Here is a 24,798-nt window from a genome sequence, read left to right on the forward strand (position 1 = left end):
GGTTCTGCTTTCAGTCTGTTGCAATATCACCAGTCATGTAGCTTCCATTGGATCTCATGAGAAAATAAAAGTGAAAAGGGCAAATAATGTTTTAGCATTGTTATAAAAATAGTTTTGATATGGTGAGTTTCTGTGAAAAGGTCTGAGTCCCTGGACCATGCTTTGAGTACCACTGCTGTACGTCAGTTGCTAAACAGTCCTGTTGATTTTGCAGTAAAATTGTACTTTTACAGATTACATGATATGGAATAAATAAAACATTTCATGTAGTCTTGCATACTCAGAAATTGGATAATTTGGAAGCATAGACTGAGTCTGAATCAGGCTTCTACAACTTACATACTATGTAATCTTGAGCAAGTTACTTAACCCTTCCCCATATTTTAATTTAGTCATGTATAAAGTAAGACAACAGTAAATTTGAGGTTTATGTGAATTAATACATGTAAAGTGCTTAGAACAGTACCTGGCCCATAATAAGCATTATGTAAATACTAGCTATTGTTATTATTAGTGATAGTAATGAATGCCCTATCAGTGTTAGCTAATGGTAGTCATCACTTTTCCTTTCTACTGCCCGGTTCATCTTTTCTTGCCAGATTTGTATTGCACTATTACTTGGTCTGCCTATTTCCGTTATTTCCTCTTGCCTATTAACGTTCCTTTTATTTTTTTTTAAAAGATTTTATTTATTAATTTGAGAGAGGGAGAGAGCACGAATGGGGGGAGGGGCAGAGGGTGAGGGAGAAACAGACTCCCCACTTAGCAGGGAGCCTGATGCCGATGCGGGGCTCGATTCCCAGGACCCATGAGATCATAACCTGAACCGAAGGCAGATGCTTAACTGACTGAGCCACCTAGGCCCCCCTTAACTTTGCTTTTAAAACATACAATCTTGTTACTTCATTGAGTGGACATTCTGTGAGCTTCTTGATGTCTTTAAGAAAATAACTTTAGGGCGCCTGGGTGGCTCAGTCGATTAAGTGCCTGCCTTTGGCTCAGGTCATGCTCTCAGGGTTCTGGGATCAAGTCCCATGTTGGGCTCCCTGCTCAGCAGGGAGTCTGCTTCTCCCCCTGCCCTTCTCCCCACTCGCTCTCTCAATCTCTCTCTCTTGCTCACTCTCTCAAATAAATAAAAAAAATAAATAAAACAAATACCTCGCATGAGGTTAAAAAAAAAAAAAAAGAAAAGAACTTTAGAATATAACCTAGGCCTTTTCCAATATGGCTTGACCTACCTTTTATTTCTTCTCTCTGGTACTTTCTGTAATTCATATCCATTAGCCACTAGGCCTCAACCAATCTTTTATTATCTTCTTCTGGCACTTTCTCTAATGCAAAGCCATCCCAAACACACTACCCACTTTTTGTCTATACCTGCCTCTCTCAAGACTATATTTTCCATATTTGTTTCAGAAGGCTTCCATTAGTTTTCAAAGCCAGCTCAGGTTTCCTCTGTGAAGCCACTTCCTCTGTGAAGTACCTCTAAATGAAATCTTTTATACTTCAGTAAAATGGGAATTAACTGGGCAACACTGGACATATAGTCACTCTACTTGGAGCAAGAAGAGTTTTTGAAAACCACTCAATCCTAAGCCTGATTTTTAACCAGATCATAAGTAAATCAAGATCCTAAGCAGAGTTCCTTATCATCTATTCAACTTGACTCAGATTTAAAAGAACTCATACTGGGGAGTCATTTATAATTTGTTTGATAGCGTATACCCCAGCATGACAATAACTGAGACTCCTGTGTATTAATGTGTAAAAATTTAGAGCATTGTTAATCAAGACTTATTTTTCTTTTCCCTGAGAGAAAATTCCAGTATGTGTCAGGGCTTTGTCTTTTTTGTTATTATCAGAGACTCTAGCTAAACAGGCTGTGTTAATCATTTGAAGGTTAAGTTCAAAGCTTTTACTACGATTGGTGTTATCAAAACTGGATGGACAGCATATCTGAACTCTTTACTATTTCTCTTGAAAGATTGAAAGCAGTTGCTAGAAGATTAATGAGGACAGGATTCTGCCAGCATAAGTCACACTGGCTAAAAAAGTTATGCCCAACTCTTAAGAAAGCACAGGTAGACTTTCCTCTCATCCATTTTCCTTCACCTTGCAATTCTCCATCCCCTTGTCCTCCACTCCTTCCAGTCAAAAGAAATGCTTGATTGTATCATAGAAAGTCTAAACTTTTCAGTTGGAGATAGAGCTTTATATTTGAATTAATACTGTTCTGCAGTATTAGTGACGACTTTTGGAAAAATCAGATGCTAATAAGCTACAACTCACATGTTAGAGAAAAATCTGTCAAATAAAAACTAAAATTATCAGTAGTACCGATCACTTTGTAATAATTGTGGTATAGTTGGGACTGCCATTAAAAACAATGATTTTATTTATTTTTAAAATTTGTTTTTACTTTTGAAAAGAAAATAAGTGATATGGAGCAAAGTTTAGATCACTTGCTACTTTGTTTATTGACTTATAAAACGTTTTTGGGCTCCCAGTATAACTAGATATGATGCTGATACCTGGGATGCAAAAACAATAGACCTTTCTCTTTAACAGGATTGCCTGTTTGTTGTACCCCCCACCCCAATAGATTCTAAGTTGTAAATTCTATGATAGTGGCAAATATGGTGATTTTTGATTATACAAAATATATTTATATAAATCTAATTTTTAAAATATATAATTTAAAATCATCCTATGGCACTTAAGAATGGCAATAATCAGTATCAAAATGCATAATAGCAGTTTTATTATGAGGTATTGGCTGGTGGCTGGTATTAGGTGACAGCAATTAATAGATTATTGGTTGTCTTCTCTAATAATGTGTTTGAATTTTATTTTCTTCTGTAGCAGTGCTGTTCAAGAAGACTTTTTGATAAATGAAATGTTCTGTATTTGTGTTATCTAATAGTAGCCACTGAACACTTGTGGCAATTGAACATTTCAGATGTGGCTAGTGTATTGAGGAACTAAAATTATTTAATTTTAATAAATTTAAATTTAAATTGCAGCATATGACTAATGGCTACTGTTTTGAACAGTGCAGATCCATAGTATCATTAGCTTCCATTAGCCAGTGGTAACAGTTGAATTACTGTTAGATTATTAGTCTCATTTTATTCATGCAGGAGCCAATTTTCAGAATTTTATTTATAGATACCTGTAATCAAGGCATTGACTTGTCCTTAAAATTAAATTAAATTAATATTTTTTCAAAGTTCTATTAGAAGGTGAGCTTTTTTCCTTTTTACTGCCAACATAGAGATGGCTACAAGATTCATTATAAGGAGTGAATCATTGTCACTTATCTCAGTTTTCATTTGGATCATATTATCTCATATTCATTTGGATCACTTATCTTCACATGTATTGAATGGGCAAGAGGACCATTCAGGCTACTGAGGGAAGTAGCAGGTGGTAGGGATCAGCCACTGAGTGACAATTGTCTGATGTCATGTATGGGAATAAATGGAATGAGTGGAATCTCTATTCAGAATTTAAGTTCCTGATAATTTGGAGGAGGAGCAAGCTAATGGAGCATAAGCTACCAAAAGACACTTGCAAAGTTATGGTTACTTAAAAAATAGGATAAATTAAGGCAGATACAAAGTGGGACTTACTCTAGAAGGTATATCAGAATTGTATGTGAAATGACGAAGAGAATGTTATTGTAAGAACTTTTAATTAATTTAAAAAGAAATTAATGATCAAATATAAATAGCAAAAAAATGCAGCAATTTTTATAGCAAGAATATTTTCTAATTAGGATAAAACTGCAGTTGACTTTTTTCAGCTATGCATACTCTTTTTAATACTCATAATTCAATCTAATAATATTAAACCTTTGTTTTTAGGAGATTCATTCTTACTTTGAGGAAGTGAAAGTGAGCAGTTTTAAGACCCCAGGGATCCTTGATTAGGAAGCTCTAGTAGAAGCTTGTCAGTAGAGGAATATTTCTCTGAGGCTGAAATCCAGCTATTTTGTCTAAGAGTCTGTTTGACTCCTTTTAGACTTTTAGCACCTTGAAGTTGATTCTGTCTTATACTTCCTCCGTGACCCTCCATGTGCCTTTTTAGAGAGACTGTTTCTCTCTGACTTTCTACTGACACCCTAAAAATCTTTATTTCTGTCTAGGGTGAGCCCATCACTTTCTGTGAGGAGAGTTTTGTAAAGCACCGCTCAAGTCTGATGAAACAGTTCTTGGAAACTGCAGTTAACCTCCAACTTTTCAAGCAGGTAAGAATGGACCTCCACATTTCCTTCTGTAACAGATTACAGAAATGTAACAGAAATGCATAACACATTTTTATCACTTTTATCAAAAGTATGTCAAAACCCTGAGTAATGTCTCTTTTAGAATTACAAGAAAGTTTTCTTTCTTTTGTAACTCTATAGTTATCTATGGAATGGCACTCCAGAAAATTATGTAAAAGTAACTTTGTTATTAAAAAATTCGCCATTGAAAGTGCTAGTCTGAGGAAGAGTATTCATTCATACAGTTATGAAACCAACATGATTAGTTTCATGTAAGACATCTAGGAGTTAGTTTGGTATGATTGGTAATAGTTAAGCAAACTATTTTTTGTAGGACAGTCCTAATGTAATCCAGTTTATAAAAACAGATGTCATAATTATACATTTAAAATTCAGAAAAAAATTCATAGTCATACTGTGTATCTTAATTTTGGGCTCAGAATATGTAAATGCCATTTCAAAAAGCAGGTATCTTAACATCAGAATTCAGAATGTTTAGAGTACTAGTTCTTTCATTCCAGTGTGTGATCATAGCAAGTCTCTTAATTCAGGGTTATCTTAGTTTCTGTTTATGTAATTTAAATTAAGTTCTAAACATTTTCTTTTCTTATTCCACATGATAATTTAAATGTAAAGTTACTTATGTGAATTCAACACTTAATGAAGACCTACAATGGGCCATAAACTGCTCAGGGCCCAGATACAAATATGAATAAAAAATTCAGTAATGCCCTTGAGAAGCTGAAAATCTAATAGAATCCTTTGGGCCATTCGGAGAAAAGATACCATGTAACATACTTGAGATAAGCTTAAAGATTTTTTTTTTTTTTTTTATTCATTCGAGACACAGAGATACAGAGAGAGAGAGAGAGCATGAGCTGGGGGAGAGGCAGAGGGAGGAGGAGAAGCAGGCTCCCGGCCAATCAGGGAGCCCGATGCGGGGCTCGATCCCAGGACTCTGGGACCATGACCTGAGCCAAAGGCAGATGCCTAACCATCTGAGCCACCCAGGCGCCCTGAGATAAGCTTTAAATTAAACAAGTCATTTAATTTGATGGTGATAAAACCAATACTATTATCTATATTATGAGGAACTTCTAAAAAATAATTAGAAAATACTCTGGCGGGGGGTGGGGGGCTATAACTGCCTTCTAATATGTGAAGGTTTACCTCAAAGAAAGAGTTAGATTCATCCAACACCTAGAAGAAGCAGAATCAGGTTTGATAGGTTTCAGGGTCCAAGATGTTTTGTGAATTTCTAAAGATGGAATGGGTTACTTTTAGTGCTCTGTCTCTGGAGGGCTCCAATATTAGACTGATTGCTTCCTAAGGTTGTATGAGGATCATGGGATGGTTTTTATAAATGCTGACGTATACAGCATGGTGTGGTCCTACTAGTCTTCTAGTGCATGCTTGTTGAGTTAAATCGCAGTACCTTTTCGGATTTTTATCTGTCAAGGAGAGATAGTACTACTACCCATTGTCAAAACTGAACTGTGAAGATCAGATTATATGGGGGTTAAGAATTGAATGGGTAGGTAGAATATCTAATTTATTGCTTAACGTTTGACCATGAGAATGTAACTAAAGGCTTTTCATTAGATGTAATTAAGACACAGTAATTTATATACTTACAAAATGCTTGTATTTTTTAGGAATCAGATAGAATTGGGTTAAATCTTGGCTTTATCACTTAATAGCTGTTTGTTCATAAGTATCTGTTTATTTTTCTTTAAAATAGAAATACCACCCAACAGGGTTGTGGTAAAGTTTATGTGAATTAATACATGTATACCTCAGCACAGTGCACAACACTTTGTAGAAGCTTACTAGATTTTAGTGTCTGCCTCATTTTAGAGCAATTATATTAATAGAATACAAATCTATGCAGGATTTTTTAAAAATAAAACTCAGTCCAAAAGCTAAATGTAAAATATTAAAACAGTCAGTTAAAGTAGAACCCATTATATAGACAACTTAGATAGTTTTACATGCACCGATTGACCATATTCTCAAACTTGATATTATTTTATGACCCTTAAGAAATGATACTTGAAGATAGACCTGAAAGAATTTAAAAGATTCCTGTAAACAGTTTCACAAACTTCTAAAGATGAGTAAGTTCCAGAGATTCACTATACAACATAGTGCCTATAGTTAACTATTATCTTATTGTGTATTTAAAACTTGTTAAGAGGGCGGGCACCTGGGTGGCTCAGTCGTTAAGCGTCTGCCTTTGGCTCAGGTCATGAGCCCTGGGTCCTGGGGTCGAGCCCCGCATTGGGCTCCCTGCTCTGCGGAGAGCCTGCTTTTCCCTCTCCCACTCCCCCTATTCCCTCTCTCGCTGTGTCTCTCTCTGTCAAATAAATAAATAAAATCTTTATTAAAAAAATTAAGAGGGTATATCTCATGTCGGTTTTCTTAGCACAAACAAAAATACAAAGGGATGCAAGGAGGTGTTGGATATGTTTATTACCTTGATTGTGGTGATTATAGCAGAAGTGTATACATATGTCCAAACTTACCACATTATCTGCATTAGTTATGTGCAGTTTTTTGATTACCAATTACACTATGTTAAAGCTTGGGGGAAAAGGAGAAGAAAAACAAAAATAAGAATCAGTTAGTAAAAAATTATCAGCAGATGAAACCTCAAAGATACTATTGCTCTTTCTGAAAGAATATAAAAATATTTATTAGGTAAAAATGATTACTATTCATTATTATGAATTTGGTCAAGAACACCTCAGGTTCTCTCTTTATTCAGCAATGCTTATGCATCAAAATCGAGATCCAGCAGAGCAATGTATAATTTTAAGTTAAGAGTTAATTATTTCTTTTTTTTTCCTTTCCTTTTCTTTCTTTTCTTTTTCTTTCTGTTATTTCTTTTTTTTTTTTTTTTCTGATAATATGGCAGGAAGGATTCAGAGCTAACTTATGTACTGAAACAACTTTAAATGCAGTATTTAAAAAACTTTTTTGTGGTGGGGACACAGGAGACAAAGCCCAGTGCTTACTTCCCAAGTTGAGAAGTGTATTAGGAGACCCTACTCCCACAAATCTGGGATGACTTAGTGTAAAAGTAAACAAGAAATAAGGTTGCTCCTTCCCTTAACTCATCTCCTGGTGATTGTACCTCTGAAGCACTGGTACTGCGTGGAGGGGAGGAAAAAGTGCTGCTGAGAAGTAAACACACCACCCTGTTACAGGAATTTGAAGCCTGAATTAATAATTTCAGATTTGGTCTGACGCAACTCAAGCCAAGTTTAAAGTGATCCTAAATTGTTAGCACTGTCAGGCCCTAGGCAGAGGTAAACATACATCTTCTCTTGAGGAATCCAGGCACCAAAGAATTCTCCCAGCTATAATTCCAAGAAAAATTTCACTGCTAGAAATTATTAAACATACAAGGAAACAAATCATGAATGAGAATTAGCAGAAACAGCAGACAAAAATTGACTTGGAAAGACTTTAATTATTGGAATTATCAAAAATAGAACATAAAATAGCTATGCTTAAGATGTTCAAAGAAATAGAAGGTAAGCTTTAAAAGTGTTCAGGATATAAAAACATTCAAGAAGTGGAACCAATTTTAAGAATGTAGCAAATATAATTCTGGTAGGAAACATGTAATTGAAATGAAAGGAAATTGATGGGTTTAACAGCAGATCAGATCTAACTGAAGAGAGATTTGCTAAATTGGAAGATATATCTGAAAAAGAAATTAGCCAGAGATAATGCAGAGAAATGAAGAAATAGAGAATATAAGAGAGGTTAATAGACATGTAGGTAGAGTTGAAAATGTCTAAAGCCATCTAATCAATTCTAAAAGGAGAGGACAGAAAATGGAGAAGAGGTAGTAGTTGAAAGGACAATGCCAGAACCAATAAAATACAACACTTTATAAATTTAAGAAGTCCAACGTATCCAAACTGAATAAATAAAAAGAAATCTATAGCCACACCATATATTCAGCTCTAAAGCATTAAATAATAAGGGGAAATTTTAAAAACAACAAGAGGGGCAAGAAAGATTACCTTCAAAGGAGTAGTATACGGACAGCTGGCTTCATATCAGCAATCCAGAAGATACTGCCATATCTTCAGTGTGCTGAGAAAAAATGTCTAGACTCTTATGGCAACTAAAAGACATCCTCAGGGCGCCTGGGTGGCTCAGTTGGTTAAGTGTCTGCCTTCGCCTCAGGTCATGATCCCAGCGTCCTGGGATCGAGCCCTGCATTGGGCTCAGTGCTCAGCCAGGAGTCTGCTTCTCCCTCTCCCTCTCCTTCTCCCTCTGCCTGCTTGTCTGCCTACTTGTGATCTCTCTCTCTCTCTCTCTCTCTGTCAAATAAATAAATAAAATCTTTAAAAAAAGACATCCTCATTATAAGAGTGATATAAAAACATTTCCCCCCAAAAAACTGAGTTTGCCCCTTGTATTGGCTTTATTGATGTGTCTACTTGGTTAGGATAAAATCCCCAGTTACTTAATCAAATGCTCCTCTCAGTGAAGGTGTTTTTACATGTATAATTAAAACTTCTAATCATTTGACTGTAGATAATCTAGGTAAGCCTGTCTGAGTCAGGTGGAAGGCCTTAAACTCAGAACTGAGGTTTCCCTGGGAGAGAGAAGAAATTCTATCCATGGATGACAGCTTTGGCCTCTGCCTATGGATTCAGCCTGCTCATAATTTTTCCTTCCTGTTACCTCTCCTATGAATTTCAGACTGGCTTTGCTAGCCCCCTAATCATGTAAACCAATTCCTTGTAGTAAATCTCGTGTATGTGTGTATGTGTGTGTGTGTGTGTGTCTACCTATCTATCAAATCTCCTACTGGTTCTGCTTCTTGGTTGAACCCTGACTACTACACCAATAGCAGAAAGAAATCCTTACGGGAGTACTTTAAGAAAGTACTTCAGGGAGAAAGAAAGTTTTCTCAGATCCAAGACGGAAGGTCTGAGATGCAAGAAGGAAGAATAAAATAAATGGTAAATATATAGATTTGTGTAACATAGGCGAGTTCTTCCACACATTCAAGAATGAAATGGTTCTAATTCAAATTCCAAAAAATTCCTGTTTTGATAATGGAAAAAAGGAGATACTCTTCAATTTGTTTCATACAGCTAAGATCATCTTGGTTCCAGATCCTAAAAGAGCATGAGAGAAGAACATTATAGGCCAGCCTCACTCATAATCATAGATGCAAAAATTTAAACAAAATATTTGCAACCAATTCTAGCAATATATAAAAAGGATACTACTTTATGAGCAGGTTGCATTTATTCCAGAAATTAAATGACAGTTGCATATTAGGAAATCTATGAATGTAATTCACTACATTAGCTGATTATATGAGAAAAATCATTAGAGCATCTCAACAGATGCAGAAATTTTTCAAAAAATTCATGATAAAAACTAAAAAAAGGCATAATTAAAGATATTTTCATTAAACATCATACTTAATATTGAAACACTGAAGATTTCCCTCTGAAAAAGGTGTTACCTATTACCATTGAAAATCCTAACGCATATAATTTAGCTAAAAAAAAAAAAAAAAGATTTAGAAAGAAGACACCAAACTGACTTATTTTTATTACTTTTAGGAGAGAGACAAGTTTCTTAAGACATGAAGGAAAAGCTTAAATAAATTTGACTTTATTGGAATTAAGAACTTTTGGTTATTAAAAGATACCATGTTTGTAATACATATGAACCACCCAGGGATTTAGAATCTAGAATTAAAACCAAGCCAAAACAAAACGAAAGAAACTCCTACATGTCTGTAAGAAGCCTATCCATCCAATAGAATTGTGCAAAAGACTTGAATTAGCATATGCAAATGAAGAAGCCTGAAAAATAAAAGTATGCAGAGTACTCAACCTCATTTGTGGTCAGAGAACATAAAATTTAAAAAATACAATGAAATATCACCTCATACTCACCAGATTGGCTGAATTTTAAAAACCTGAAAATCTCAAAATTTGGCAAAAGGTATGGAGCAAGGGGCCAAGTTTTAACTGTTCATGGGAGTGTAAATTTGCACAAATTGTTTAGAAAACACTTTGGCACTAGCATTGAAAGTTAAACATGCAAATTTCTTATGAATTCCACTCTTAAGTTGTGCACCAAAAATCATTTACTAACACTGCTCGTAAAAGTAAAATACTGGCAGTAATCTTAGATGTTCATCAGTATTAAAATGAGCAAATGGTTATATTCATACAGTAGAACATTATACAGCAGGGAAATAAATAAGCTGCAGCAAAACTAAATATGAATGAATTAAATGAACAAATCACTGAAGAATTACTATGATGAGTCCTTCTATGTCATGTTTAACAACAAAAAAAATTAAATAATATATGATTTAGGGAAACATATGTGTGGTAAAACTATAAAGGCAGGCAAGGAAAGAATAAGCTGAAAGGATTATGGTCTTTTCTGTGGAGAGAGAGGGGCACTCAAGGAGGGACCTTCTAAGGAAGGGAATGTTCTGGTAGTTTGCTTTATCATTATTATTTAAACTTAATTATTTAAGTTACTATTATTTGAATTATTTAAGTACTATATAAAAACATCTTGTTTATTGTTCCTGTATCAGCCTATAACAGGCTGTTTTCATTGACAGTGGACTTCTTAACCTCTTGAGGCCTCAGTTTCTGCATCTGTACGATGAGTTAGACTGGCAGGTCACTAAGTTTGAGATACCTTTCGGCTCTAACATTCCATGATATTATGAAATAAACATAGCTTAGACGGATGATAGTAGGTTCCATTTGGATAAATTCCTCTTTAGATAATGGATTTGGAAGGATTCCCAGAAACAGCTTCTTAAATCCACAACCCTGACATCACCATATTTCTTTAGCTAGCAGCTTTATGAAGATTTAAGCTATTATTTTTAGGACTCTTACCTTTATTTCATATTATGCTAACACAATAAAGGAAATTATTTTCTTGTGTATATTATTTTTTATTAAGGCCACTGGAAGTAAAGTTTCTTCTGCTCATTTTATTACACACTTTTCCTGGCTAAGGACAATGACTGAGTTCATTGTGTTGATTCAAGAGCCTAGTCTAGAACTACAAACTTATGGGATCTCCATGAATATAGGCCCTCCTTTAGCTGGCAACTGAGATTTCTATTAAGAAATGTGTATGACAAGTAAGGAGTTCAAGTATAGATACAGATTCAAATTGGAAAAGCCTTTTTTACTATTCTTCCAAAACCCTTTCCTACCTGTCATAAGATAATACAAATGTGTCTAAGAAAAACTTTTCCATCCAACAAGTGTCCCTCGTGGTGGAAGAGAACACATGTTTTTAAAAAGAATGGGAATGTGGCTGTAAGAGCCCACTGAAAAGCACAACATTTAGGGGCGCCTGGGTGGCTCAGTTGGTTAAAAGCACAACATTTAATGAAGCCATTTGTATTTTTCAGAAACATTCATGCATGTCATGCATTCTATACCACAGTATAGCTGTGTTATTTTAAAATGAAAACATTTTAAATAAATTACTGGTTAGATTACCTTTTTCCTCCCTTCGTCTTCAAGTAAAATTAAGCTTTCAGTTAAATACACTGTATGCATCCTTTGACTTTGAGTTCCTGGTCTCACCATCACGTGTCCCTAATGGCATGCCTGCCCCGTTGTTAAAAGCATTGGCTCTGGAATGCTCTGGAATCCAACAGACCTGGGTTTGTATCCTGGCAGGCCACTTAGAGTAGCACACGTTGCGAGGTGCTTGGTCTCTCTCTGGGCTTTGAATCCTTTCACAGTTTCTTAATCTAATGCAATACCCAAAAACACTGAATATCCCTTCAAATACACCTTGCACAAAGTAAGGTTTTATATATGCTGTCCCATGAAATCAGTATTAATCTGCTCTCTGTCATTCTTCCATAGCTTGCTCAAATGTCAGCCCTGTCCCCACCAACCTTCACCCTGACATCCTCTCTGTTCCCTTAGAGCTTTGTCCGTACCTGAGTTACAGCATTTAGTCTATGTTATTATAATTGACCTCTTCGTTATGTCTTCCTTCACCTCTCTAAAACCTCCCCTGATTTTCCTCCCACTCACTAAATCTGCACTCCTTTCTCTGTGCCTATACTACTTTGAAAACATTTTATTTGTTTATTCACTTTAACAGTTATGTACTGAGCATTTGTTTTTTTGTCAGGCAATGCTACTTCAAGCACTTGAGATTTAGAGCTGTGTAACATGCTTTCATGGAGTTGTTATTTCTAGTGAAGGGAATGGGTTAACAAACAACAAAGATAAGAAAAATATCAGCAAGTGATTAAGTTCAGAGGGTATGAGATAATGACTGGATGGCGAATTTTAGACCAGAGATTCAGAAAAGGCATTACTGAAAAGGTGATACTTAAGCTAAATCTAAGAAGGGAATTAGTTTGGAAGGAAAATCATTTCAAGTAGAGGGAATTGCTATTGCAAAAACCCTAAAGGAGGGAAAGAACTTGGCATTTCCTAGCATCAGAATTAAATCAACTACGGGTAAGAAAGAAAGTTGTATTAGATGTGCTTAGAAGAGCAGAAAGGAGACAAGTCTTAATGGACTTTGAAGGCATAAAGAGTTACGTTTTATTCTAAGTGAAGTAGTTATGCTATTGGAAAGCTTTAGCTGGGGTATGACTGGATCTGATTTGTGTTTTATAAAGATTGCCCAGATTACGTTGTAATGGACAGAAAGGTAGCAAGAGTCCAGTTATGGATCTGTTTCAGTTGTGCAGGAGAGAGGAGATGGTGGCTTGGATGAGGAGGGTAGCAGAAGAGATGGTTTCGCAGAGCACAGTTTGGTTATGTTTGGGAGGTAGACTTGCCAATTCTTGCTGATGGGTTAGAGAGATAGAAGGAAATGCCAAATCAGTGATAATATGCCCATATCTATATTTGTATATTGGCACTTCTGATAATTCTCTTTTTAGTTTACATATTAATTTTCTGTATAGATTATGAGCTACTCCAGTACTGGGACCATATATGATTCAACTCCATAGACGTAGTTTCTTACATAACGATCTTGTTGATGCCGGGTGCTAAGTGAAGTATTAGTAAAATTTCTCTGTGCAATATTTTATAATTACTACTTATAAAAAGTGATTTTGAATACTAAGATATTTACATACTACAGTGATTAACAGCCATAAATTATATATAAAGACTAAGATTAGGGAGATGGATTTCTGTTTCATGAAAGTAAACTTTTCATTATGACCAAAGAATACAATAACAAGCGTACATCCAATAAATAATATATAAATAACATTAGGGTAAAAGTCCCCAAGATCAATCCATTTCTAATGAATCACTATTTTATTTTATAAATATGCCACCAATTACATCAAGTTTTCATTATTTAAGGAACATACTTTTGTGGCTATAAGTAGAAAATTCTCATGTCAGTTCATTAAGAAATTTGAATTAAAATTCATTTAAAAATTCTTTGATGGACTTTGGATAACTGTGTGTCCAACACAACTACTGTTGTGAGAGAATACCTGAAAATTTATGATTTAATAAAATATATCCTGTGCAGTTTTGGATGGGGGAGGGTGTTCATGCTCAACTAACCTTCAGAATTACTGTGAAGATGAACTACCATGATACATAAGGAAAACTCAGTGGCTATGATATAGAATGATATTTCTTTTTCTAAAAGCATCTGACAAAGTGCCATATCAAAGATTAATAAATATATTACAGTCTCGGAATATGAAGCAAAATAAGGTGATGTTTAAAGAGCTGATTTGGGCCCATAAAAACAACTTTCTGATATACTCGGTACTTGATTTCAGATCCTAATTTATAACATATATTTCAAAATGCATTGCATAATAATTCTAAAAACTTAAATTAGAAATTTATCTATTATATAATAATAAAACATTATAGGTGGTAATGTAGTTATCTGTTTATTCAATAAGCATTTATATGGTAAGTACTATTTGAATGTCTACTTTCTATGTGATGATTAATGTTTTCGTATTGATCATAGATTTTTAAACAATTGATATATTTCCCTAAGATACTGTACACAGAAAAATTGTAACTTTATGGTGGAGAAACCCAACAGACACCACCTTAACCAGGTGATCAAGGTTAATATCACCAGTAGTAGTAACATAAAGTGACACCATTTACTCCCTGATGAGATTCACTGAGGGCACAATCACCCCTGGGGTGTTCTTGCCAAAATACGTAACCTCCATCTGATGATGAGACTACATCAGACAAGCCCACATTGAGGGGCATTATACAATATGACTGAGCAGTGTTCTCCAAAGGGCAAAAAACGTTTACGAAGGGCAGAGAAAGACTGATGAACTACAAATGGAAAAGACTGGATTAGATCTTGGAATAAAAACAAGACATTAGTAGAAAAACCAATGTAACCTGAATATAGTCTGTAGATTATTTAATGGTACTATAACTATGTTAATTTCTTGCTTTTGATTAAATGTACCATGGTTATGTAAGCTGTTATCATTAGGGGAAGTTGGATGAAGGTTATGTGGGAACTCTCCATTCTGTTTTTGCAACATTCCCAAAAATCTAAAATTATTTCAAAATAAAAAGTTTAAACAGATTCTAAAACAAACAAACAAACAAAAACAGTAGGACATTCACATTAAGGTATCTTGATGTCTACTTAATAGAGTCTCTTTCATGCCACTATTACTGTCCTTTGTGTTATGGTTTCTCCTGAGGGGATAGCTCTTGTTAGACGTGTAATGAAGATGAAAAGAATCCTTGCCCTGATCCTCTTCAATGTACCTTTCTTGTATACTTATTTCTCTTTCTGTGATATATTTTTTTACCTTTTTTCCCGTCCTTTTTCTCTGGGCTGTTCCTTTAGTGTCCTTTACAGTTACACTTGCCTTCTACCTGTCCTCTAAATGTTACAGTCCTCTAGGCTTTATCCTTAGACCTCTACTTCTCTAACTCCTATATCTCACTGGTGGTTCTTATGTAAGACCACACTGCATTAATTACCTATATATGATAAGTCCCCAGTACATCTTTATCATAGACCCATATAAACGTAAATGCCTGTGTGTTTGCACAGTAAGTGTATATCTTTGTGTACACCCCCATACAGACAAGTACATGACCCTTACACATACCTGCATTTGTACAGATACACACATACTGGACCCTCCTGCATTCCTTCTTTTGGGAACTAGTGCTACCCTGTTGCCCAAACCAGAAAATGAAGAGTCCTCTCTTTCCATGTTATTACTGCTGACCTTTCTTGCATCCAGTTTCCAGTTGTTTACTATGTTCTGCTGATTCTGCTTTCTAAATATTACTTAGATTATCTATTTTATCCTCTTCAATTTCAGTGTCAGTGACTTATGTTGGATAGCTGGTTTTAGCTCCCTCTAAGCCATCCTCCATTCTACTTTTTTTTTTTTTTTTTGCATTCTACTTTAAGGTTGTTCTTTCTGAAAAGCAAATCTTATATTTTTCCTATTATATTTCGAATGAAGTTCAAACCCCTAGAATGGCACACAAAATCCTTCATCTTATGGCTTCTCTCTCTCCGATCTTTTCTCTAATACTTCTCCAGATACCGTTGCTATAGCCATTTTGAACAATTTGCTGTTAGGTCTCTGAAAATAGTTTCATGTCTCTGTGAATAGCCCACATTCAGGGGCATTCTACCATATGACTGAGCAGTACTCTCCAAAAGTGTCTAGATCACCAGAGGGAAAGTGAAAGACTGATGAACCACATATGGAAAAGATTGGGTTCGATCCTGGAATAAAACGAGACATTAGTAGAAGAACTGGTGTAACCTGAAGATAGTCTGTAGATTATTTAATAGTGCTGTATCTATGTTAATTTCTTGCTTTTGATGAGCATACCAAAAAAATAACTTGGGTTATAATAAATTCTTATTAACAAATAGTGAGAGAGTCAAAGACAGTAATGATGAAGTAATAAAAATAACATTTATTAAACATTGATTTATGAACTTGGATCGTAATCCAGGTTGATTTGTCTGACTCTTTCTTGAGTTGTATGCTCTGTAAAGACAAGGATCATTTTTTAAAACTGTTTTGTATCCTAATATGTAATACATGATAGACACTTAGTATTGTCAAATACATAAATCAAATAAAAACTGCTGAGTGACTCATTATAAGGAATAGATATAAAAATGTCTTGACAAATTTTGATAGAAGAGCTTATAAAATTGATTATAATGAAGCTCACTTAGGAATAATCCAAAACTTGTAGGAGTCAAGTGTTACTGTGTTTTAAATGGAGTGGTGTTTATAACTTAAACCTGGAGTCATATAGTGGTGTAAGATGTAGAGTGAAAATTCAGTGACATCCTGAGCATTCTCTATATTTTGTGCTATGACCCACTTTCTTTGATTTAATAAGATGTTGAATAAAAGCGAGTCAAAAGCCATATGTCTTCCTTTTATGTTAGCTAGAGATTTTGGAAGATTTTAGAAAGGTTTTAACGTAAATAATAAAATCCTATGAATTTCTACATTATCCTATTAATCTTTTTTAAAAAGAAGCATGATAGTTACTTATGTATGGTATGTAATCTATAGCTAAGATCAGCACATGCATTACTACACTAAATATTCAACAGGTTTGGAGTATTAGGAAATATTTGATATATGAATCATTAGGAGGTGGTAATTGTATCAAGCACTGATTTTATAACATGAAAAAATAATAAAAATAAAATGTGACATAGGGAAGATCTGGAGACTTAACTGGCAGAAGGAAGGAATGCACAAGGAGAGATAGCTTATCAGGACAAGGAATATAGATTTTCAGCATCCTTTGTTCTCTTACTTCAATTAGTATTTTATTTTTTTAATTTTTTAAAGATTTTATTTATTTGAGAGAGAGGGCGCTGGTGTGGGGAGGCAGAGGGAGATGGAGAAGCAGACTGCCTGCTGAGCAGGGAGTTCCCGGGGCTCGATCCCAGGACTCTGAGATCCTGATATGAGTCCTGATGTGAGTCGAAGACAGACGCTTAACCTACTGAGCCACCCAGGTGTCCCACTTCAATTATTATTTTAAATAGTGTTTCTCTATGTGGGGTCTTACACCATCTGCATCAGATTTATCTAAAAAGTCTATTAAAAATGGATATTCTTGAGTCTCACCTTCAAAATTTCTGATTCAAGATACCTGGATTAAAACCCAGGAATCTACATTATTAATGAAATACATAACAATATACACACTAAAGTTGTAGAAATATTCATCTAGGTATTCTTTATTCATTCTTTCAATTCAACAGTATAATTTGAGTGTCTACTTATGTATGAGGCAGTGTTCTGGATGCTGGGATATATTAGAGAACAAAGCAAAAAAGAATATCTGACTTTGTGAATCTTTTATTTCTAGTGTGAAGGGGACAGATAATAGATAAATTATGTAGAATGTTCAAAGATGATAAGTACTATAGAAAAGTAAATAGAATGGGAAAGGGGGCTACCTGGGGGTTAGGAGGGAATTTAAGATAGTATAGTGACCGTATGCATTTCACAGAATATGTGGCATTTAAACAACTTCCTGTAGGGTAGTCAAATATAGAAGCAGAGAGGAAGATTTGGAAGGCTATTGCTATAATCTTGGTGAGAAGTGATAGCATTTTAGGAACTGGCTTGTGGAAGATAGGATAATAGCTGATCAGGTTATGGATCCATTTTGAAGATAAAGTCAGTGGATATTATGAAAGATTTAGTACGAAGTGTGAGAGAAAGAAGAATGACAGATGTTTTCATGATTTTTTATCCAAGAAACTGGTAGGATGTAGCTGTCATTCTATTGAAAGGGGGAAGATTATGGGCAAGAAATATTTTGGTGAGAGGAATTCAGTTTTGAACATGTTAAGTTTGAGGTGTCTATTAGATATCCAACTAGGATATTGGTTAGCAAATGGATAAATGAGGCAGAGGAGAAAATTAGAATGCAAATAGAAAGTTGGGAGTCATCAGCATAGGGATAGGATTTAAAGCCATTAGACTGGAAGACAAGTGAGATTATCAAAGGAGTGGCTCTACAGAAAAATGGCAAGAGGCCCAGGAACTGGAAAATAGCAGGAGGCGATGGTGAAGGAGGCCAAGAGTGAGTGACCAGTGAGGTCAGAGAGAGTTCAAAACAGTAAGGTATCTTCACAGCCTAGTAGGGAAAGAATACCAAAGAGGAAGGGTCAACACTGTTAAAATAAAGACCTGAAACTGACTGCTGAATTTAGTAAAGTGGAGATCTGATGACATCAGCAAGAGCAAGCTTGCTGAAATGGTGAGGCAGAAATTGTGGTTGAAGCATGGGAGAAGAGGAAGTGGAGACCAAAGTCCTGACAGCTCTTTTGTGTTTTACTGTAAAGAGCAATGCAGAAATGGACATAGCTAGAGAAGTAAAAAGGGTCAAGAAAAGAAATAACATGTGTGTAGGCTGGTGGGAAGATCTAGTAGAGAAAGAAAGCTATATGCAGGAAAAAGGAGGAAAAATTGTTAGCGGAGTTGGTCTTTGTGCGGAGCACAGTTACTTCATGCATCACAAGGGAGAAAGCAGAAGCATGGGAAGAGGAGGTAAAGGGGCTGAATAAATGGGATGCTTAGAATTTGCAGAATTTTTCTTTTAATGACTTCAGGGGTTTTTTTTCCCCCTTCAGTGAAGTTAAGAAGCAAGGTCATCAGCTAAGAAAAAATGGGGGAAGTGGTTGGATATTTATGGGAGAGTGAATGGACTAGAAAAAAAATAGAATTGCTTGGCATCATTCAGAGCACATTAGAGATGACAGATTATGACTTTAAAGTGAGAGTAGTCCTCATGACTGGCTGGGTTTTCTCTTGGCAACTGGAGCTTCCTACAGGCTCACTGATGATACGCTTGCTCCTGTATCAGGGTATTATTTATGCTGGTGGCTCCCTTTCCTGGAATCTGTTCTCCCACAAACTATGGGCCCTACTTCCTCACTGCTTTCAAGGCTTGACTCAGATGTCATCTTCTTCATGATATCTGCCCTGATCACACTCTTTCAAATTGGAAGTTCCTTGTCCAAACTGCCCAGTCTTCCTTATGCAATTCTCTCTTATTTTCTAACACTCATCACCTTCTAACATACTACATAATTTATTACATTTTTTTATTTCATGCTTCCACTCCCATTCTCCCCCCCTAAATGTTTAAGCATCATGAAGGGGTTTTTTTTGTTATTGAATTAGAATTGACATACAGTATCATATTAGTTTCAGGTGTACAAGATAGAGATTCAATATTTTTATACATTATAAAATGATTATCACCCTGAGTCTAGTCACCATCTGTCACCATACAAAGTTACTACAATATTATTGACTATATTCCTTATGCTGTACTTTACATCCTTGTGACTTATTTATTTGATAATGGAAGTTTGTACTTAATCCCCTTCACCTATTTCACTGATGCTCCCACCACCTTTCCCCTCTGGCAACCACCAGTTTGCTCTCTGTATCTATATGAGTCTGTTTCTGTTTTGTTTTGTTTGTTCATTTGTTTTGTTTTTTTTAGATTCCACATATAAGTGAAATCCTACAACACTTGTCTTTCTCTAACTTATTTCACTTAGCATAATACCCTCTATGACTATTTATATTGTGGCAAATGGCCAGATTTCATATATTTTTTATGGCTGAGTAATAATAGTCCTGTGTGTGTGTGTGTGTGTGTGTACCACATCTTCTTTATCCATTCATCTGTCAGTGGACACTTAGATTGATGTCCTATCTTGGCTATTTTAAGTAATGCCACAGTGAATGTAGGGGTACATATATCTTTCTGAATTAATGTTTTCATTTTCTTTGGATAAATACCCAAAGTAAGTTGCTGAATAGTGTGGTGGTTCTATTGTTAATTTTTTTGGAGGAACCTCCATACTGTTAGTGCTGCACCAATTTACATTCCACTAATAGTGCACAAGGATTTCCTTTTCTCCACATCTTCGCCAATACTTGTTATTTCTTTTTTTTTTTTTTTTGATAATAGCTATTTTGACAGTCTGGAGGTGTTATCTCATTGTTTTGATTTGGATTTCCCTGATGATTTGTAATGTTGAACATCTTTTCATATGTCTATTGTCCATCTTGATGTCTTCTTTGGAAAATGTCTGTTCAGGTCCTCTGCCCATTTTTTAATTGAGCTATTTGGTTTTTTGTTATTCATTGTATGAGAACTTTATGTAATTTGGATATCAGCCCGTCATCTGTTACATCATTTGCAAGTCTCTTCTCCCATTCAGTAGGTTGCTTTTTCATTTTGTCGATGGTTTCCTTCACTTTGCCAAAGCTACTTAGTTTGATATAGTCTCACTTGTTTATTTTTGCTTTTGTTGCCCTTGTCTGAGGAGACATATGGGTTTATCTCAAGAAACAAGAAAAGTCTCAAACAGTCTAAGTTTAAAGGAACTAGAAAAAGAACAAAGTTAGTAGAAGGAGGGAAATAATAAAGATCAGAGAGGAAATAAATGAAAATAGAGACTTTAAAAAAACAATAGAAAAGATCAATGAAACTAAGACCTAGTTCTTTGAACAGATAAATGAAATCAACAAACCTTTCGTTAAACTCATCAAGAAAAAAAGAGAGAGAGCCCTCAAAGGCTTGAATTTTTGTTCTGTTCATTTCTGTATTTCAGGCATCTAGAAAAGTATGTGGCATATAGTAAACATTTAATTAGATATTTATCAAATGATTGAATTAATTCATTAGTCTGGTTTAACAGACTTGATTTTGTTGCAGATTATTTAAGGACTATCTGTTGATATATCCCGGAGGATACTGTTGTTCCATTAATGTTGTTTTAGGTTATTAGTTCCAATAATAAGTCACACTGAATGGGCTTTTTATCCCTTCACAGTGTTTTCCTGGTCATTATACCATGGTAGTGTAATTTAGTATTCTTACAGTTTTATTTGCCTAGTATTTGAAATGGAATAAAAATAACAGTTTATTTCTATTCCTTCATATACTTAATTCTGTTGGTTTAGCTCTAAACCGACCTACCTGATGCCCATTTGTTATAGCAGTTTGTGTTTATATATATAGTGAGTAACTGAATGCCCTGCATTTAGCAGGTGTCTATAAATATCTGCTGACTTAATTTATTGTAACACTTTAGTGTAGTTTTCACTAACCTGTCAAGGTTTACTGAGCATTTAGAAGAAGGAATATTTAAAGTCGACTACTTATATTTTTTAGCCCAAAGCATTATATAGAAAAGAAATTTTAAAGATCTGTTATAAATTAATATATTTTAAAAGTAATTTTTTACTGTATTTACATTTTTCCTTTAAATTGCTGAAGATTTCTGACTCATTAAAAAATGTATTTTTTCTCTATCTCTCAAGCCTTTATTAGATTAGTTATCTTATATTTATGCCAAGAAGAATTTCTAATAGGAGATAAATTTTGAGATATGTTAATTTTTCCTCCAGGCTGAAAAAGGAATCGGGGAGTCTCGATTTGTTTATTGTGTTGCCCCAGTGCCTCTGCTGCTTCGCTTCAGTAACAAGACTGTCATGTCAGCGCGAAGCCCAGCACTCCGTCTTCCCCTTCCCCAGCTTGATAAAGAATTGCACCACTCACCCTCTCTCCCCAGACAGTGTTTTTCATGAGCTCTTTTAAAGAGTCAAAATCTTTAAAAATCATATAAGACTCTTACAATTTAATTATTGTCATCCTCAGAGTTTTGATGGATTGATTGCAATTAGATATTTATATAACATATGTATATACCACTGATTAATAGCATAACTTGTTTTGGATTTTTAGATTAAATGCCACAAGTGCACTGACTGGTGAGGAATTAGAGAACTGTGAGAAGCATACAATTTATCTCTTAGAGGAAAGATACATAGTCTACTGGGCCATATATTTAAGTTTATTCTGTGAATCTGATCAGAACATATTCTTTATATTTTTTGGTAAAGAAGCTTACCACTAAGTCTATTCTTTATATTTTATTGAAATTTTTAAAACATTTATATTGTATTTGAAAATTGATGTGGTGAATGTTTATTTTTATTTAACTGTATTGCTTACTGAAGTCCATTTAAAACAACAGATAATTTCTTTAAATGGATTTAATTTCCTGTTAAGATGGTTATTTGAAGATAAAGATGCTTTGAAAACCTTAGCAATAACTATCAAAAAGGGGTGCCTGGGTGGCTCAGTCATTAAGCGTCTACCTTCGGCTCAGGTCATGATCCCAGGGTCCTGGGATCGAGCCCCACATCGGGCTCCCTGCTTGGCGGGAAGCCTGCTTCTCCCTCTCCCACTTCCCCTGCTTGTGTTCCCTCTCTCGCTGTGTCTCTCTGTCAAATAAATAAGTAAAATCTTAAAAAAAAAAAAAAAAACTATCAAAAAGAGTAGAAGGAAGTAGCTTTATTGCTTAAAAACATTTCTCTTGTAACCTGTCACACTACTTTAGGATTGTGTCATAAGGATTAACAAAATTCAATTCTTGCAGGTATTGATAATTTGGAGGGAATAATATTAATGGTCTTGATAATTATACATATCCTTATTTAAATGACTTTTATTTATAATTTATAATAAAATTATGGACTCCATGCTATGGAACTATGTCTATGAATTTTTTTTGAAATTTCCAATTATGTTATTCATGTTTTGGTGTGATTATTTAGCATGTTTAGGTCCAGGTTTTAATTTTTACTTTTGGGATGAAAAGCAAAGTATTAAGATTTATGTAAAAAGCATCATCTTATACAAAAACAAGGAATCATGGATCACTACATCAAAAACTAATGATGTATGGTGATTAACATAACAAAATAAAATAAAATTTAAAAAAAAGCATCATCTTAATGCAAACTCTTAAATTCCTTTAAAAATCTACTTGCAGCCTAATGTTTTGTTATATCTGTAGCCCTTTCATTGTTATTAACAGTGTTACTTGTCATTACTTGCAATTCCAAATTAATTCTTCTAAAACTTAGTCTTCCAATTACCTTAAGATATGTGTTTACTAAATTATGTGGGTAACTATTAATCAAGTGACAGGTTACAGCCCATTATAGTTATAGCTTTTCCAACAGATAATATTTTTTACTTCAAAATTATTTCTATGCAAAATAGCTAAAATGCTCTTACTTTTTTTTACTTACTATGAAATCCTCCAGAGTTACTAGAATGGAGTGACCATGACCCAACTCCACTTGGGAAAAAAGAAAAAAAGTGTTACTGGTTACTGAATCAAAACTAGAAAAAGGAATTTAGAGAACTGTTACCTTAAGCATATTTTTCTCCATTAATGCCACTTCTCAGCTTATCCCTGGGTATCTATATTTGTGTGTATGTGTATAGAATATGTGTCTGTGTGTGTGTATGTGCATACAATCCATCTTTTATTTTAAGAACAAACATTTTCATTAAGTATGCATGTGGATAAATGTCTGATTGTCACTGTGACAGGATTGTTTGCAAAGTCAGTTGATAACACATGGCATTTTACCAAGTGATTAATTTTTATTGGCTCAATTCACTAGTTCACAGTAACACAAAGTAGTTACTCATGCTCAAGAATGCATAATCAGTAAATAGTTTTGGGATTTATCTCTTTTTAGACATTGAACTATTCCACTCAAACTAAAATGGATGGATTATTTCTAGTAAACATAAAAATGAAAACCTTTTTAAAAGTCTTGTAGTCTTAATCTTTTAAAACAAATTAAGTCCTTTAAAAGGAGGTCTTAGTTTGCTTCATTTGTCAGTAATGTATTGCTTTAAATTTATCATTTTACTTCACCTTTTTTTCCTAAAATGATACTTAGTCCATCAAATTAGATCACTTTAGTTTGATTTATAATGCTATGTTGAAAATATATGAAAGTCAAATTTTGCAAGCATTTTAAACCACTTTATTTTTCAAATTAACCATTTATCGTAAGTAGTAAAGATGCCAAGATTACATTATTACCTTTTATCTCAAGATACAGTGAAATAAATAATTCCATATACACACTTTCACGTTGTTTCAGTATACTTCAGTCTTTCAGCAAACATTCATTTCAAACTGTATGTTAGGCATTTGCCAGGTATTAAAGATACATACATGAGAAAGACAGTGACTGTATACTCAGGAAACTCATAAATTGATAGAGATCGAAAAGGTGGTGGTGGTGGGAAAAGGTGAACTTTAGTATTTAACATTTATTCTCTGCCTGCAATCTAGGTACTTCATGTTGTTTCAATTAACCTTCACAAAACGCCATAAGATATTTATTATTTTTCCCATTTTATAGAAGGGGAAACAGACTCAGAGACAGTAAGTTGCCCAAGATCATAAAGCTAATAAGTAACAGAGATGTGATACAAGCCTTTCATTCTCCAAACTCCTGTTGATATTTGCTTACATTATCGGAAACATTTTTATTCCAAGCATAATGATGATATAAAAATCGGTAATCTATGGTCCCTACCCTCAAAAAGTTTTAATTTTTATGAGAGCAACTCATACTCTTTAAA

At 34.5% G+C, this 24,798-nt stretch overlaps 1 protein-coding gene across 4 annotated transcripts in view; it reads left to right on the forward strand.

Moving 5' to 3' along the window:
- DENND1B (DENN domain containing 1B) overlaps positions 1-24,798 on the forward strand; it is a 266,120-nt gene that overhangs the window by 180,522 nt on the left and 60,800 nt on the right. For all 4 annotated transcript variants that reach the window (XM_064594053.1, XM_064594051.1, XM_064594049.1 and 1 more), the window contains one exon: positions 4,148-4,249. In XM_064594053.1, coding sequence (XP_064450123.1) covers positions 4,148-4,249 — 102 coding nt within the window. The remainder of the gene's footprint in view (positions 1-4,147; positions 4,250-24,798) is intronic.

The sequence above is a fragment of the Mirounga angustirostris genome, unplaced genomic scaffold, assembly GCF_029215605.1.
Source record: "Mirounga angustirostris isolate CCGP_5_RB_7025 unplaced genomic scaffold, mMirAng1.0.hap1 SCAF_6, whole genome shotgun sequence".
NCBI classification, from domain to species: Eukaryota; Metazoa; Chordata; class Mammalia; order Carnivora; family Phocidae; genus Mirounga; species Mirounga angustirostris.